Below are 13141 nucleotides of genomic sequence, written 5' to 3' on the forward strand. Positions count from 1 at the left end.
ACTCCCCGCGCCCCCAGCGCCTGCCTCAAGCACTCACGGCTCCGGCTCCGCTCGAGCACCGGGGATGAGGGATGAAGAAGGAGGCTGAGGAGGCTCCAGAGGCAGCAGCAGCCGGCACCAGCCCCGCCCCACAACCTCCGACCTCGCACGCCGGCCCAGATACGGAGCGCGCCAGCCACCAAAACAGCGCGCGCGAAAGCGGCGCTGCCGTCGGACTGGGTGCAGGACGGGCGCGGAGCCTCCGGCGAAGCGGAGCCTGGGAGGGGCGCAGTGCTGACCAGCCGAGGGCACAGTGTGGGGCCAGGAGCGGATAGCGGGAGCGGGGACCCCGGGCGGGGCAAGGCCAGGATGAGTCGGGGGCGGGGCGAGGACCCGAGAACGGGGGCAGGGGCGGAGCCTAGGTGCGTAAGAGGCGGGGCCCGGAGCGAGGTGGGTCCAGGGTGGGGCAAAGTCCTGGGCGAAGTCGCAGCTGGGGCCGATTTGAGCCCGTGGGTAGCGCCTGGGCGGATCCGAGAGCGGTGAGGCGCAGTCAGGGGCTGGGCGAGGGCGGGGTAGGCGGGAAGTGTGAGCCTGTGGGCGGGGGTCTGAGCCTGTGGGCTGGGGTCTGAGCCTGTAGGCGGGGTCTGGGCCTGCGGGCGGGGGGTCTGAGCCTGTGGGCGGGGGTCTGGGCCTGTGGGCGGGGTCTGGGTCTGTGAGCCTGGTATGGCCTGTGGGCGGGGTCTGGGCCTGTGGGTGGGGGTCTGGGCCTGTGGGCGGGGTCTGGGTCTCTGAGCCTGGTATGGCCTGTGGGCGGGGTCTGGGCCTGTGGGCGGGGTCTGGGCCTGTGGGCGGGGCGAACTCGGGTCAGACCTCCCGTCGGTGGTCGGCCGGCAGGGCCGCGGTATGTGGCAGGCGCTCGGAGGAGGAGGGATGTCAGGACCCGCCCGGCCGCCCCCCCTTGGCAGTGTGAGGTCGCTGGGCCGGCCAGAAGACGCCGCCGTCAGGCTCCTCACAGCGTGGCCCCTTTTCTCCCCGTTCAGCATGCGTGGGTTTGCTGACCAGGGCAGTTTGTCCTTTGAACCCGTTTCGGGGAACGTATTTCCAGGAAGTCTTCAACAGATTCACCTGTCTGCGCTGGGAAACGGCCTCCCGGCCACATGGACCCGCCATGCCACCACACTTCCCAGAAAGGAGGGACATGCAGGCACTTGTACCGCCAGAAATAACTGATGCTTTTGCCAGGTGTGACAAGGACGTGGTGGTCGTGAAGAACGTGCTCCTGTCTTGAGAGGCGCGCACGTGGGTGCCGCCCCTTCTGGCACCCACCGTTCAACAATGAAAGCCCAGGAACCCGGACACCATGGACACCCCAGCCACGCAGACATCCTGCTGCCCCAGGCTCTCCGCCTTCCCTCTCCTGTTTGATCCAGTGAAACTCTGGTTTAAGGGACGTGCACCACCTGAAGAGCAGGAGTGCAGAGGGCAGGCAATGGCTGCAGCCCTAATGCCTGGTCCCCACATCATGGGGATCCTTCCTTCCATTTGCCCCACCTGGTGGGGTGGACTTGGAGCCCCACTCAGCACTCCCCACTGGCAGCCCCCAATTCTGTGTGAGCCAGAAACAGGAGCCCGAGTCCAGTCCATCACAAAATGGCACCAGTTTCAGCCTAAGCAAAGGCAGGTCTGCGTTAATTTCTGCACCCAACTCCAAAACTCCCCCCAGATTATGAAATGTCACGAGCCTGTTGGTGACCTTTCCCGGTGGTCCAGGCCCCCATGGGGAGGATAGTGACACAGTGGGGCACTCTCATGCCCACAAGGGTGAAGGCACCGCTAAGACACAGTGGTCTGACCCCTGGAGACCCCCGGCTTCCAAGTGCTTTATTAGTTATTTGCAAACGAGGAGGGCGCCCTTGGCTAGGGCACAGGATGCCAGTGGCTGCTACTTCAGAAGCTTCCTCATGGTGCCCAGGGATGGGCTGCGGTATTCCCGCCCAAAATGGTTCCAGTGGTTTAGGTAGTTAAAGAGCTGGTAGAGCTGCAGCCGCCTGTCAAACCCGGGGGCCTTGGGGATCTTCCTGTGGTAGGCGGTGAAGAAGGACCTGGGAAACCCCCCGAACATCAAGGCAATTGCCAGTTCAAACTCTGAGTGGCCGTAGAAGGAAGCCGGGTCATAAATGATGGGCCCCATGTCATCCTCGGCCACGTTTCCCGACCAGAGGTCCCCGTGGAGCAGGGCAGGGATGATCTCCAGGCCACAAAACAGATCCGGGATCTTCACCTAGGAAAACAAACGTGCACAGAGGTATCATGGGACTCAGGGGCCACGATCTCATTATCCATCCAGGACTTGGAAATAAGGCAAAGGTGACCACTTGTCCGTCCAGGGTCACACTGCGTGTCAACCAAACCAAGGATAAGAGTCCCCTAACTTCAGGGGAATGTAAACATCTGACTGACTATTTAGCACTAATTTAGGTCTAGGCATTTCACACTTCTATAAAGTTTAATGTGGGGCATTGACACTGTTCAGTAGAGAAGACAGCCCCGAAGGTTACGGTTTGGTTGTCCTAGGCGACATGAAGCAGTTTGTACCTAGCACTTTCTCCACTACTCTTTCATTTCACTGCACAGATATGTCTGCATCTCTTTTGTATCCTGCTAGCTACTTCAGTAATGGGTTAAATAAAATCTCTTTCATCATGGTCACCACAGGTTGATAGGAGAATTCCATTTTTAACATTTTGAGAGTTGTGTTTTGAAAGCAGTCACTCTGGGGCACCTGCTTTCACTAGGCTGGGAGACACTTGCCCCTGGGCAGAGAAGGAGGGACAGGGTATGACTGAACAAGCGTTGTTCAGCAATAAAAGTAGTAATACCTGCCACCTTTCATGAGCCAGGCACTGTTATTTCAATCACCTCCACTTCACATGATGACACCTAGACACACCTCAGAAGAAAGGACTTTTTCTAGTTTAGAAAAATCAGCCATCGAGAACCCAGTGGAGCACAGTTCTCTGACACACATGGGGTCACTGTGAGTTGGAATCAACTTGACGGCAATGGGTTTGGGTTTTTTTGTTTGTTTGTTTGTTTGTATGTTTTTTGGGTTTTTTCCAGATAAGGCAAGATTAAGGCTAACCTGGTGGCCTAGCAGGTGGGAGATGCACTCGGGAGTCAAGCATGTCCTCAGCTCCCCATCAAGCCACTACTCAGGCGCTTAAACGTGTCCATGACGTGGGCAGCTCTGCTCCAAGCCCCGCGTGCCCTGCTCTGGCTGCAGTCTACCAGACAGCTCCACACCGATGGGGTGGGCTTGTGAGAAGACACCCCCTTTCCCAGAAAGGCCAACCCCACCTGTAGCTGTGACCAGAGCTCCCGTGCCTCTCTGTCAGCGTAGTCCTTCTCAACGAGGTCCAGCTGCGCCTGGAGCCGGTGCCGCGTGAAGAAGGTCGGCCAGTCCTCCTGCCACTCATTCACCTGGGCAGCGAGAGGAAAGAGGCCCGCACTGTGGCCAGCAGCCATGGGACAGAGACGCACATGGAATTCTGCCTGAAGCCTGAAGCAACCACTGAAAGAACCGAGCAAATGGTTACAGCTAACAGGCCAACAAAGGAGAGGAAAGGGACTCAAAAATACTCGGTTAATCCAAAAGAAGGCAGAGCAAAAGGAAACCGGGAACAAAGAACAGATGAGATAAATAAAAACAAACAGCAAGACGATAGACTTCACCCTAACCATATCAGCAAGACCCAACTGTAAACTCTCTACAAGAAATGCACTTTAAATGTAAAAGGCAGAGAAAGATCTCAAATCAACGACCTCAGCTTCTACCTTAAGCAACTAGAAAAGAGAAAATTAAACCCAAAGTAGAAAAAAAGGAAACAATAAATATCTTATTAGAAAGCAATGAAATAGAAAACAGAAAAACAATCAGAAAAAAAGCAACGTAACAAAAAGCTTTTGTTACTGCAATGGCGAGTCTGAGCCACCTGCCGCAGAAGCCAATACTGAAACGGGTGAGGTGAGCAGCGAGAGTGTTTTATTCTATATTGATATACAGGAGACAGAGGGAAATGAGCTCCTCCAAAAGACCTGTCTCCCCCTTGGAGACTCGCTGAAAGTTTTTATATGGAAAAGATTATAGCTTTTTTCCGGTGGTTACATTCTGCACCTGGCAATCCTTGAAGTTAGTCTTGCCCCGTTATTATGTTATTATCACGTCGCAGATGAGTAACTCTACCCTCCAAGGTCATTCTACCTCTCAAAGAGAAACTCAGTTAAACTTCAAAGTCATGGGAAAGCAAGGGGGAGGGGATAAAAGTCATAGGAGCATGCAAAAGTGAACAATGCAAGCTAGGCATTAACAATACCACAATCCCCAGGAAGCTAGGCCTTACTGCTGGCAGTAAACAATAAACGAAATTTCCACGCAGCCCCTTTCACTTTGAGAAGATCAGTAAAACTGATAAACTTCTACCCAGCTTTATCAGGAAAAAAACAAGGAAGACACATTATCAATATCAGGAATGAGAGCGGTGACATCACAGATATTGAAAGTATAATAAGGAAAGATTATAAACACCTTTATGTCAATAGATTCAACAACTTAAATTGACAGACTCCTTGAAAGACAAACTGCCAAAGCTCAGTCAAAAAAGAAGTAAATGACATGAATAGCCCTGTAACTATTAAAGAAATTGAATTTGTAGTTAAAATCCTTCCCACAAAGAAAATTCCAGGCCTAGATGACTTCACTGGTGAATTCGAACGAACATCTAAAGAAAAATAATAATAATTCCAACTTTATGTAAACTCTTCCAGAAAATTGAAGAGAGACTACATCCCGACTCATTCTTTGAGGCCAGCATTACTTTCCCAAAACCAGACAAAGACATTACAAAAACCCAAAACTACAGAAGAACATCCTTCATAGACACAAATGCAAACATTCTAAACAAAATTTTAGCAAAGAGAATCCAACAATATATAAAAAGGTTCTTACTTCACAACCAAGTGGAGTTGGTTTAATATTCACAAAATAATCCGATGCAATTCACTATATTAACAAATTAAAAAAGAAAAATCATATGTTCATCTCAATAGATGCAGAAAAAGCATGTGACCAAATCCAATACCTATTCCTAAAAACTGTCAGAAAACTAGGAATAGAAGGGAAATTCCTCAACCTTATAAAGAACATCCAAGGAAAACCTACAGCTAATCTCACATTTAATAGTGAGAAACTGAAAGCTTTCCCCCTAAGATCAGGAACAAGACCGGGATGCCTGTTCTAACCACTTCTATTCAACATCGTACTGGAAGCTGGAAGTTGAAAGGAAGAAAGAAGAAAAGAAATTAAAGGCATACAGATTTCAAAGAAAGAAGTAAAACTGTCTTTATTCACAGACAACGTGATTGTTTATGTAGAAAATATGATGGAATTTCAAAAAGAGAGAGAAGAAAAGAAAGCCACAAGAACTAATAAGTGAATTTAGCAAAGTTGCAGAATACAGATCTATACAAAAATCAACTGAAAACAATCAAGTGTATTTCTATATACTGGACACAAAAAACTGTAAATTTAAATTTTAAAAACTACCATTTTAATAGCATTAAAAATGGGATAAATATGACAAAAGATATGAAAGACCTGTCCACAGAAAACTTCAAAACATTGCTGAGAGAAATTAAAGAAGACCTAAATAAGTGGAGAGCTATTCCATGTTCACATATGAAAAGTCTCAATATTATTAAGTTGTCCGTTCTCCACAAATTGATCTATAGATTCTATGCAATTCCAAAATAATCCCAGCAGGCTTTTTTTTTCTTATTTTAGAAACTGACATGCTGATTCTAAAATTTATATGGAAATGCAAAGGCCTTAGAATAGCCAAAAAAGCTCTGAAAAATAAGAGCAGGTTGGAGGACTCACACATCCTGATTTCAAGACTTATTATGTAATCAAGACAGTGTGATACTGGCATAAAGATAGACAAGCAGATCAGTGGGACAGAGCAGAGAATCCAAAACCAACCCACACATGTACCAGACAAGTGTTCTTCACCAAAGGTACAAAGGCAATTCAGTGGGGAAAGGACAGTCTTTTCAACAAATGGTGCTGAAACAACTGGAAATCCATACGTAAAAACTGAACTTGAATCTATACCTTGTATCATATATAAAAATTAAGTTAAAATGAATCATAGTCCAAAATGTAAAATCATAAAATGTCTAAAAGTAAACATTGGAGAAAATCTTCGTGACCTTGGGTTAGGCAAAGATTCCTTAGATACAATGCCAAACATGATTCATGAAAGAAAAAAATCCTTAAATTGGACTCCAGAAAAAATTTAAAACTTCTGCTCTTCAAATGACACTTTTAAGACAAGAAAAAATAAACCTCAAACTACAAGAAAATATTTGCAAATCATATATCTGATAAACCAAACCAAACCCATTGTTGTCAAGCCAATTCCAACTCATAGCAACCCTACAGGACAGAGTAAAACTGCTCCATTGTGTTTCCAAGGAGTGGCTGCTGGATTCAAACTGCCAGTTTTGGTTAGCAGCCATAGCACGCCACAGCTCTTAACCACTGTGCCACCAGGGCCCCATATCTGATAAAGGACTTACATAAATTATATAAACTTGCAAAACTCCATAATAAGAAAACAAACAACCCATTCACAAAATGGGCAAATGGTTTGAATAGACACTTCACCGCTGAAGATATACAGTTGGCAAATAAGCACATGAAAAGACAGTCCGTATCACTAGTCATAAGGGAAATGCAAGTTAGAACTTAAACGAGGTATCGGTACGCACCTACTAACATGGCTAACATTAAAAATACCATGTGTTGGTGAGGATGTGGAGCAACTGGAACTCTCACACACTGCTGGTGGGAGTGAGTGTAAAATGGCACAACCACTTTGGAAAACAGTATGGAAGCTTCTTAAAAAATTAAATATACACTACCATCTGATCCAGTCATTCTCTTCCTAGATATTTATCCAAGATAAATAAAAGCATTTATCCACACAAAGACTTGTGCATGAATGTTCATAGCACCTTTATTTGTAAAAGCAAAAGCTGGAAATGACCCAGATGCCCCTTGACAGGTGAAGGGTAAACAGGTTGTGGTATGTCCGCACAGTGGAATGAACTGTTGATACTTTAATGACATGGATCAATAATTATGCTGAGTGAAAGCAGCCAGATGAAAGAGTACATATCATATCATTCCAGTTACCTTCAGTTCAGAAAATACAAACTGATCTATAGTGAATTATATCTCAGTACTTAAAAAAGAGAGAAGCCCTGGGAGAAGAGCTGAGTGACCAGGGCGTAATCCAGGACCATCTTCCCCAGATTCCGAGGGTGGGACCCCAGTGTGGGACATCCTCTTACACACTCAATTTCACCAGTGAGGTCACCACAGCTGCTGGTGATACTTGGGCCACCTAGGACATCTGTGCCCCAGAGACTCACCCCTGGCCACCCTATGGTCAAGAGCAACCTCTCGATAGCCCCACTTCTCCACAGGATCCCCGCACCTGGCCACCTCCTCAGGATGACTGGTGAGTTGCTTCAGTGCCTCTGTCCCAAACATGCCCCATGCAGTGAGCTGGACCCAGGCATCCAAGGCCTGATGACCTCCCCAGTCTTTGGCCTGTTGTGGCCATCAGTAAGCCCCTACCTCCCTCAAAACAGTGCAGGGCTCCCCCAGGACGAGGGCCAAGGTCTCCTGCAGGCTCCCCATCCCCCACTCTCTGGGCTCCACCTCCCTTGGTCCCTCACTCTCGTCACATTCCCTCCTGCGCTACAGCCTCTGCACCTGCTGTTCACACTGCTTGGAATGCTGTTCCACCTGCTCCACAGCCTCCCAGCCCAGTGAACCTCTAAGTCAGCTCCATCATCCAGGTATCTCAGTGCACACTTTGCTTTCAGAAATCAGGAAGACAATCTTGCTAGTGCTTGGGGGACTGACACTCTGCCACATAAAAGGAGTGGGGAGACCAGAGCTTAGGCATCCAGGACCGTTATCAGCTAAGCAGGGATGTCCCATCCAGGCACTCACCTGTGGGATGAAGCCGCAGCAGGTCACAGTCTGGAAGCCAAACTTGGTCACATATTGGGGCTCCGCACACCCAGCCCTCTGGCCTGTCGGCAGAGATCCTTGGTCTGAAAGAGCTGCTCAGTCTTTCTGTTAAATGCTAGACTGCAGCAAAATGTTAGTACAGACATGGGCAGTACTTGCTAGAACATGGGTGGACTAAAGATGTGTTGCGTACAGTAGCAGTTAGTCAACATATGGATCAGCCACGACACTCCTGTGTCAAGCACACTGGACAGCAGAGCTGGGTATAAAAGGAGCCATGAGCCAATTCTACTAGCTTACCAGCCCCATAAAAATCCTCATCTAACAATCTCGTTCTTCAAGTGCAGTGTAAAGGGAGATGGTGTGCAAGTCAACTCATTATTGAAACACCATGATGAAGCTCAGTGAGCACTCATCTGGGGGGACCATGCGGCTGGCTCAAGGGACATGAAATCCATCTGATCATACCCACTGTGCTTTCCTTCTCCTTCAACTTCTCCCCGAGCTTCTGGTTGTAAAGGTGCAAATCTGCTATCTGTTCTCCAAGTTTTGATGCCTGACTGAGGAAAGAAGAAATATAGCCAATTATAATAATAAATTTTTTAAAAACCCAATGTTATGGATTGAATTGTGTCCCCCCAAAATATGTGTTGTAAATCCTAATCTCTATGCCTGTGGTTATAATCCTATTTGGGAATAGGTTGTCTTTGCTATGCTAATGAGACAAGATTAGTGTAGGGTGTGTCTTAAATCAATCTCTTTTGAGATATAAAAAGAGATTAAACAAGCAAGCGAGAGAAGCAGAGATGGGGGAAGATTGATGCCAAAGCACATGGAGATCTCCAAGGAACCAGGAAACAAGCCAAAGAGACAAGGACCTTCCTCCAGAGCTGACAGAGAGAGAAAGCCTTCCTCTAGAGCCAGCACCCTGAATTCAGACTTCTAGCCTCCTAAACTGTGAGAAAATAAACTTCTGTTTGTTAAAGCTACCTGCTTGTGGTACTTCTGTCCTATCTAATGTTGAATATTGTTCTACATTCCTTTAAAAAAGAAAAGATACTCTCCGTTTTTTAAAAAGTTAAACGTGAACTCCAGGTTATGACCCTTTCCAAAGAATAAAATGGTATAAAACCACTAAGTGGGAGTAGGCTGGTGGGTTCAAGAGAAGTCTTAGGAGTTACTGCAGATTAAGGAGCAAATGCTCAAAAAGTAGTGGTAAGTGAAAAATCAGTTCCCAGTTTTTGTAAAAACAATGTATATCATAGAGGAAAAAGACTGGGATGATAGTCATACACCAAAATGTTCATAGTGCCGTACCCGCTGATGGAATTACGAGTGCTTTTATTTCTTCTTTACACAAGCTTGTGTTTCCCACATTTTATACAATGAATGTGTATGATTTTATAATTAGAAAAAAATAAATAAATACGTCTCCAGATAACTGATAGAATCAGACCTCAGGTTGCCCAGAGAGAGCTGTCGTTAATGTACGTTAAGGTTTGGAGCAGGTGACGGTTTGAAACGTGCTTGTTTTACAGCAGCCTCGTTAAAGCCAAAAGTAACCTAAACAAACGTCCTATTCGAGAAAGCAGTAACTTCTGTCTCCGCTGAGAAGGGCGGACTGGGATCCTGGGCCCTGCCACTGGCTGGGTGGTGCAGGCGACACCTCCTCATTCTCTCTCTGTGTCTCTGTCTTCTGTGTCTCTCTCTTGCACATCCACACACGCACACAAACACACACTCACATTTGCACATGTACACACATGCACACGTGTACACGTGCCCACACATACGAGTGCACACACGTGCGCAGATATACACGTGCACACACGTGTGTGCACACACCTGCTCAAGCTCCTCATCTTCAGGTACTCCATCACGAACGCGGCCCCGCCTCCTGGCAGGTCGATCACCTTGACTGGCCGAGGCACCCGCACCAGGCCTGTGGCCTGAAGGGCCTCCAGGCTCGCCTTCTCCCCCTCGAACATCTGCCGCGCCTGCGTCCAGACACGTGTGTCAGCTCCACGAGCTCCGACCCGAGTAGGACCTCGGGAGCCAGAGAGCCCATGACCGTCAGTTGCCAGAAACCGACCAGGGAGCAAGGCGTTGCCCCGCAGGCAGTGGCGTACAGAGTGGCCCTTCGGATAGGAAGGGGCTGCAGGAACAAGGCTGAGCCTGGGGCCGGGTGGTGGGCAGGACGCCGACAGTGAGCCCCGCTGTGAGAGGCCAGGGCCGGGAAGGTGGGGCTGCGGGGAGCTGCTCCCGTCAGGGAAGGCCCACTGACACCTTGTGCGCTTACTGAGCGCCCAGCAGGACACCAGGTGACACTGTCAGAGGGGGTGACACCAGCAGGATTGTCTATTTGTGCAGTTTCAGCAGAAATTCGTTATTTTAAATAAAACTATCCTTGTAGTTAGTTAGAACAACAAAACATTTTTCGTAAGCCCAGCTCACACGTATTAGTACCCCTAGGAGGCTGAAACTCTATGCTATTTTACTATTTGTATCTAACTCGCCCTGATCAGAGAGCTATCATCATCACCCAACTACAGTGACGCTTTGAACCCATGGCTGTCCGCACGCCCTATGACACTCACTGTTGTTTTCGGGGCTGCCTGTGTTTTCACAGTAGATAATTTTGTCAAATTTTCTGGTGTTTTACCTATGATGTTGTGGTAATTAGTATTTGCAAACCCACGTCGAAATTTTTTGAGAATGAAGTCATAATTAAAGGAAGAGAAGGAGAAAAATCAAAAACAGTGCAAAAAACATGACTAAGGATTCTGTATGATCTGGTACAGGAGGAGGACCACGGGGTGGGGGGAGGGTGACACCAACCCTAGTGACGTCACTGATGGGCACCGAGGGTTCAGAGGGCAAGTGGGGGTCCTGGCTGGAGGAGCTTTCAGGGACCACCTGGAAGGTTCCAAGGCCAGTGTGAGCCCTGAACCCAAACCTGTTTCTGGTGGGCAGACTAATCCTCATGTGAAGGGTTTTGTTGTTGAAATTAGATTCCTCGGCCTATCCCAGCCCTGGTGATGTGGCCCCCTCCCCAGGATAGTCGCTGAGCGGACATGGGCCGAGCTAGGAGGTCAGCCATGGGCAGGCCTGTCATGTTGTTGGGGCTGCAAAATTCAGGGGGGTGGGGGGGGTGAGGCCAGGGATTCAGGGGTGTCTCTCTCTGAGAAGAGCTGGGGTGCCTCAGGGCTACTCGGGCTGGCTATAGACAAGGCAGAGCATTGGGTAGACCCGTTATGGGAAGAGGGTGGATCCAGGGGCTGCATATCTGACCCAGGGAGGGCCAGGGTGAGGCAGGAGGGCAGAGGGGACATTCAGTGGACAAGGAGGATTCGGTGCCCAGTGGCCTTGCCCCAAACCTCCAAAGCAGGACTCTGGGCACCTCCCTCCCTGGACACCCCATCACTGCCAGGTCCCACAGCACCTGCCTGAGGATGACTCCTCCGCCCTCCAGCTCCCCTCTCAGCCTCCATACAAACCTCATGTTCCCCAGGGTCAGGAGGGAGGACGTGGTGGCCACGACCTAGGGCGGACTCTGGGCTGCACGGCTTCTGCCCTCCGTGTCCAGAGAGGGACAGGCGGTCCTCCTGGAAGGCTCTGATGCTTCTCCCAGTCAAACTGTGCTGGCTCAGCCCACCCCTCAGGGCCCTCGGTCTTCAAAGGGTGGGGTGGGCTGCAGAGGAACCCCGAGAACCCTGAGGCGCTGGGGTAGAGTTGACCTTTCCCCAGGTGAAGTACAATTTGGATTCCAAAAGATCAGAACGCTTTTCAAGGCATAGTGCAAACTCAATCTTTCTCTCTCCCTGTGTCTCTTTCTCTGTCTCTTTCCTTCTTTGTTCTGTTTTTCTCTCTCCCTCTCCCTTTTTCCCTTCTCCCTCCCTTCTCCCTCTCTCCTACCCCTGTGCCTTGCCCCTCCTCCATCAGCTTGCCCACAAGACTGTCCACGTGGGTGGACCACGGTGTTCTCCAGGCCTGCGCTGACCTGCCGTGTGGCTGTGGGAGGCAATCAGCCTGTGGCCGTGGTCGTCCCTTCTGGGAGGGGTCACCTGGGCCTCCTCTCCAGGCCGCTCCAGCTTCCACCTCCCAGGAGTCTACACTTCTTGTGCAGCTGCCCTTTGGCCTGGCCTTAGGCCAGCCCAGACAGACCCATGGGTCAGTTGTTACCTCTGTCACCAGAGCACCTCCCATGTATACCCAGTGCTGGGAGGTCTTCTCACTGAGGGTCTGCCAGGAGATGAGATGGGGAGGAGGGGGATGGAGAGCAGACAGGCCGCCAGGGGGAGCCGGGAGGGCCAGGGAGGAGCAGGCCAGAGGCTTCTGGGGATGAGAAACACCCCCAACCCAGGCCACTTCCCCATCAGCAGGGTGGAGCACCACAGCCAGTATCAGCAGTCCCAGCTCCTGTTTGTCAGGGCCACGGGGCGCCCACTGGCACACCTCCAGGCAGCACGGAGCACACAGCACAGAGCACCCCCGCACAGCCGGCCACCGTTGCAGCCTCTTTTTACAGATGGGGAAACTGAGGCCCAGAGGGATGAGCTCAAGTTTCCGCAGCCGGGATGTGGCAGCTCCCAGCTCTGCCGCTAATCACCACTCCCTCCAACTAAGAGTCCCCATGGGGTGGAGCCCAGTCTCCAGCCTGGCTTGGGGGAGGGCCTCACTAGGTGGGCTGTGCAGGCATCCTCGGGGGGTGGGCACAGGGACCAGGAGGCCGGAGGAGCAGCATCCACGGTTGAGGGGTCTGAGGGGTGCTAGACTGGGGGTGACGAGAGAAGAAAGGAAATGAGGGCTGGTGCGGGATCCTCGGCCTGAGTGACTGCAGGGGGGCATGAAGGTGGGCTCGGAGTCAGACAACTGGGGGGAGAAAAGTGAAGTCCACAGCAGGTGGGAATTCGGGGGGAGTCTCCATGTTGGATGCGGGGCGCGAGCACATGGAAGAATCCAGTCCCCTGCCCTACCAGGCAGCTGGACCTCCAGGTCCCTCTGCAATTCCCTCCCAGCCCCCCGCCCCCCCCCCCAGCAGCTGGACCTCCAGGTCCC

At 50.2% G+C, this 13141-nt stretch overlaps 2 protein-coding genes across 3 annotated transcripts in view; both read right to left on the bottom strand.

Annotated features, from left to right (window-relative positions):
• The window catches only part of TBCD (tubulin folding cofactor D), a 200748-nt gene extending 200649 nt beyond the window's left edge, over window positions 1–99 (bottom strand). Inside the window, exon 1 of the mRNA XM_004374331.2 lies at window positions 38–99. The gene's annotated coding sequence lies outside the window, so the exon portion shown is untranslated. The remainder of the gene's footprint in view (window positions 1–37) is intronic.
• Window positions 100–1692: 1593 nt separating this feature from the next.
• FN3K (fructosamine 3 kinase) overlaps window positions 1693–13141 on the bottom strand; it is a 12631-nt gene continuing 1182 nt past the window's right edge. Inside the window, exons 2-6 of one of the 2 annotated variants that reach the window (XM_004374069.2) lie at window positions 9929–10080; window positions 8552–8643; window positions 8063–8145; window positions 3337–3459; window positions 1693–2260 (exon numbers count right to left, since the gene is read on the bottom strand). In XM_004374069.2, the coding sequence (XP_004374126.1) occupies window positions 1922–2260; window positions 3337–3459; window positions 8063–8145; window positions 8552–8643; window positions 9929–10080 (789 nt within the window). In that variant the 3' untranslated portion in view covers window positions 1693–1921. The remainder of the gene's footprint in view (window positions 2261–3336; window positions 3460–8062; window positions 8146–8551; window positions 8644–9928; window positions 10081–13141) is intronic. The other variant, XM_023729172.1, reaches the window with a different exon arrangement.

The sequence above is a fragment of the Trichechus manatus genome, unplaced genomic scaffold (assembly GCF_000243295.1).
Source record: "Trichechus manatus latirostris isolate Lorelei unplaced genomic scaffold, TriManLat1.0 scaffold00028, whole genome shotgun sequence".
NCBI lineage: Eukaryota > Metazoa > Chordata > Mammalia > Sirenia > Trichechidae > Trichechus > Trichechus manatus.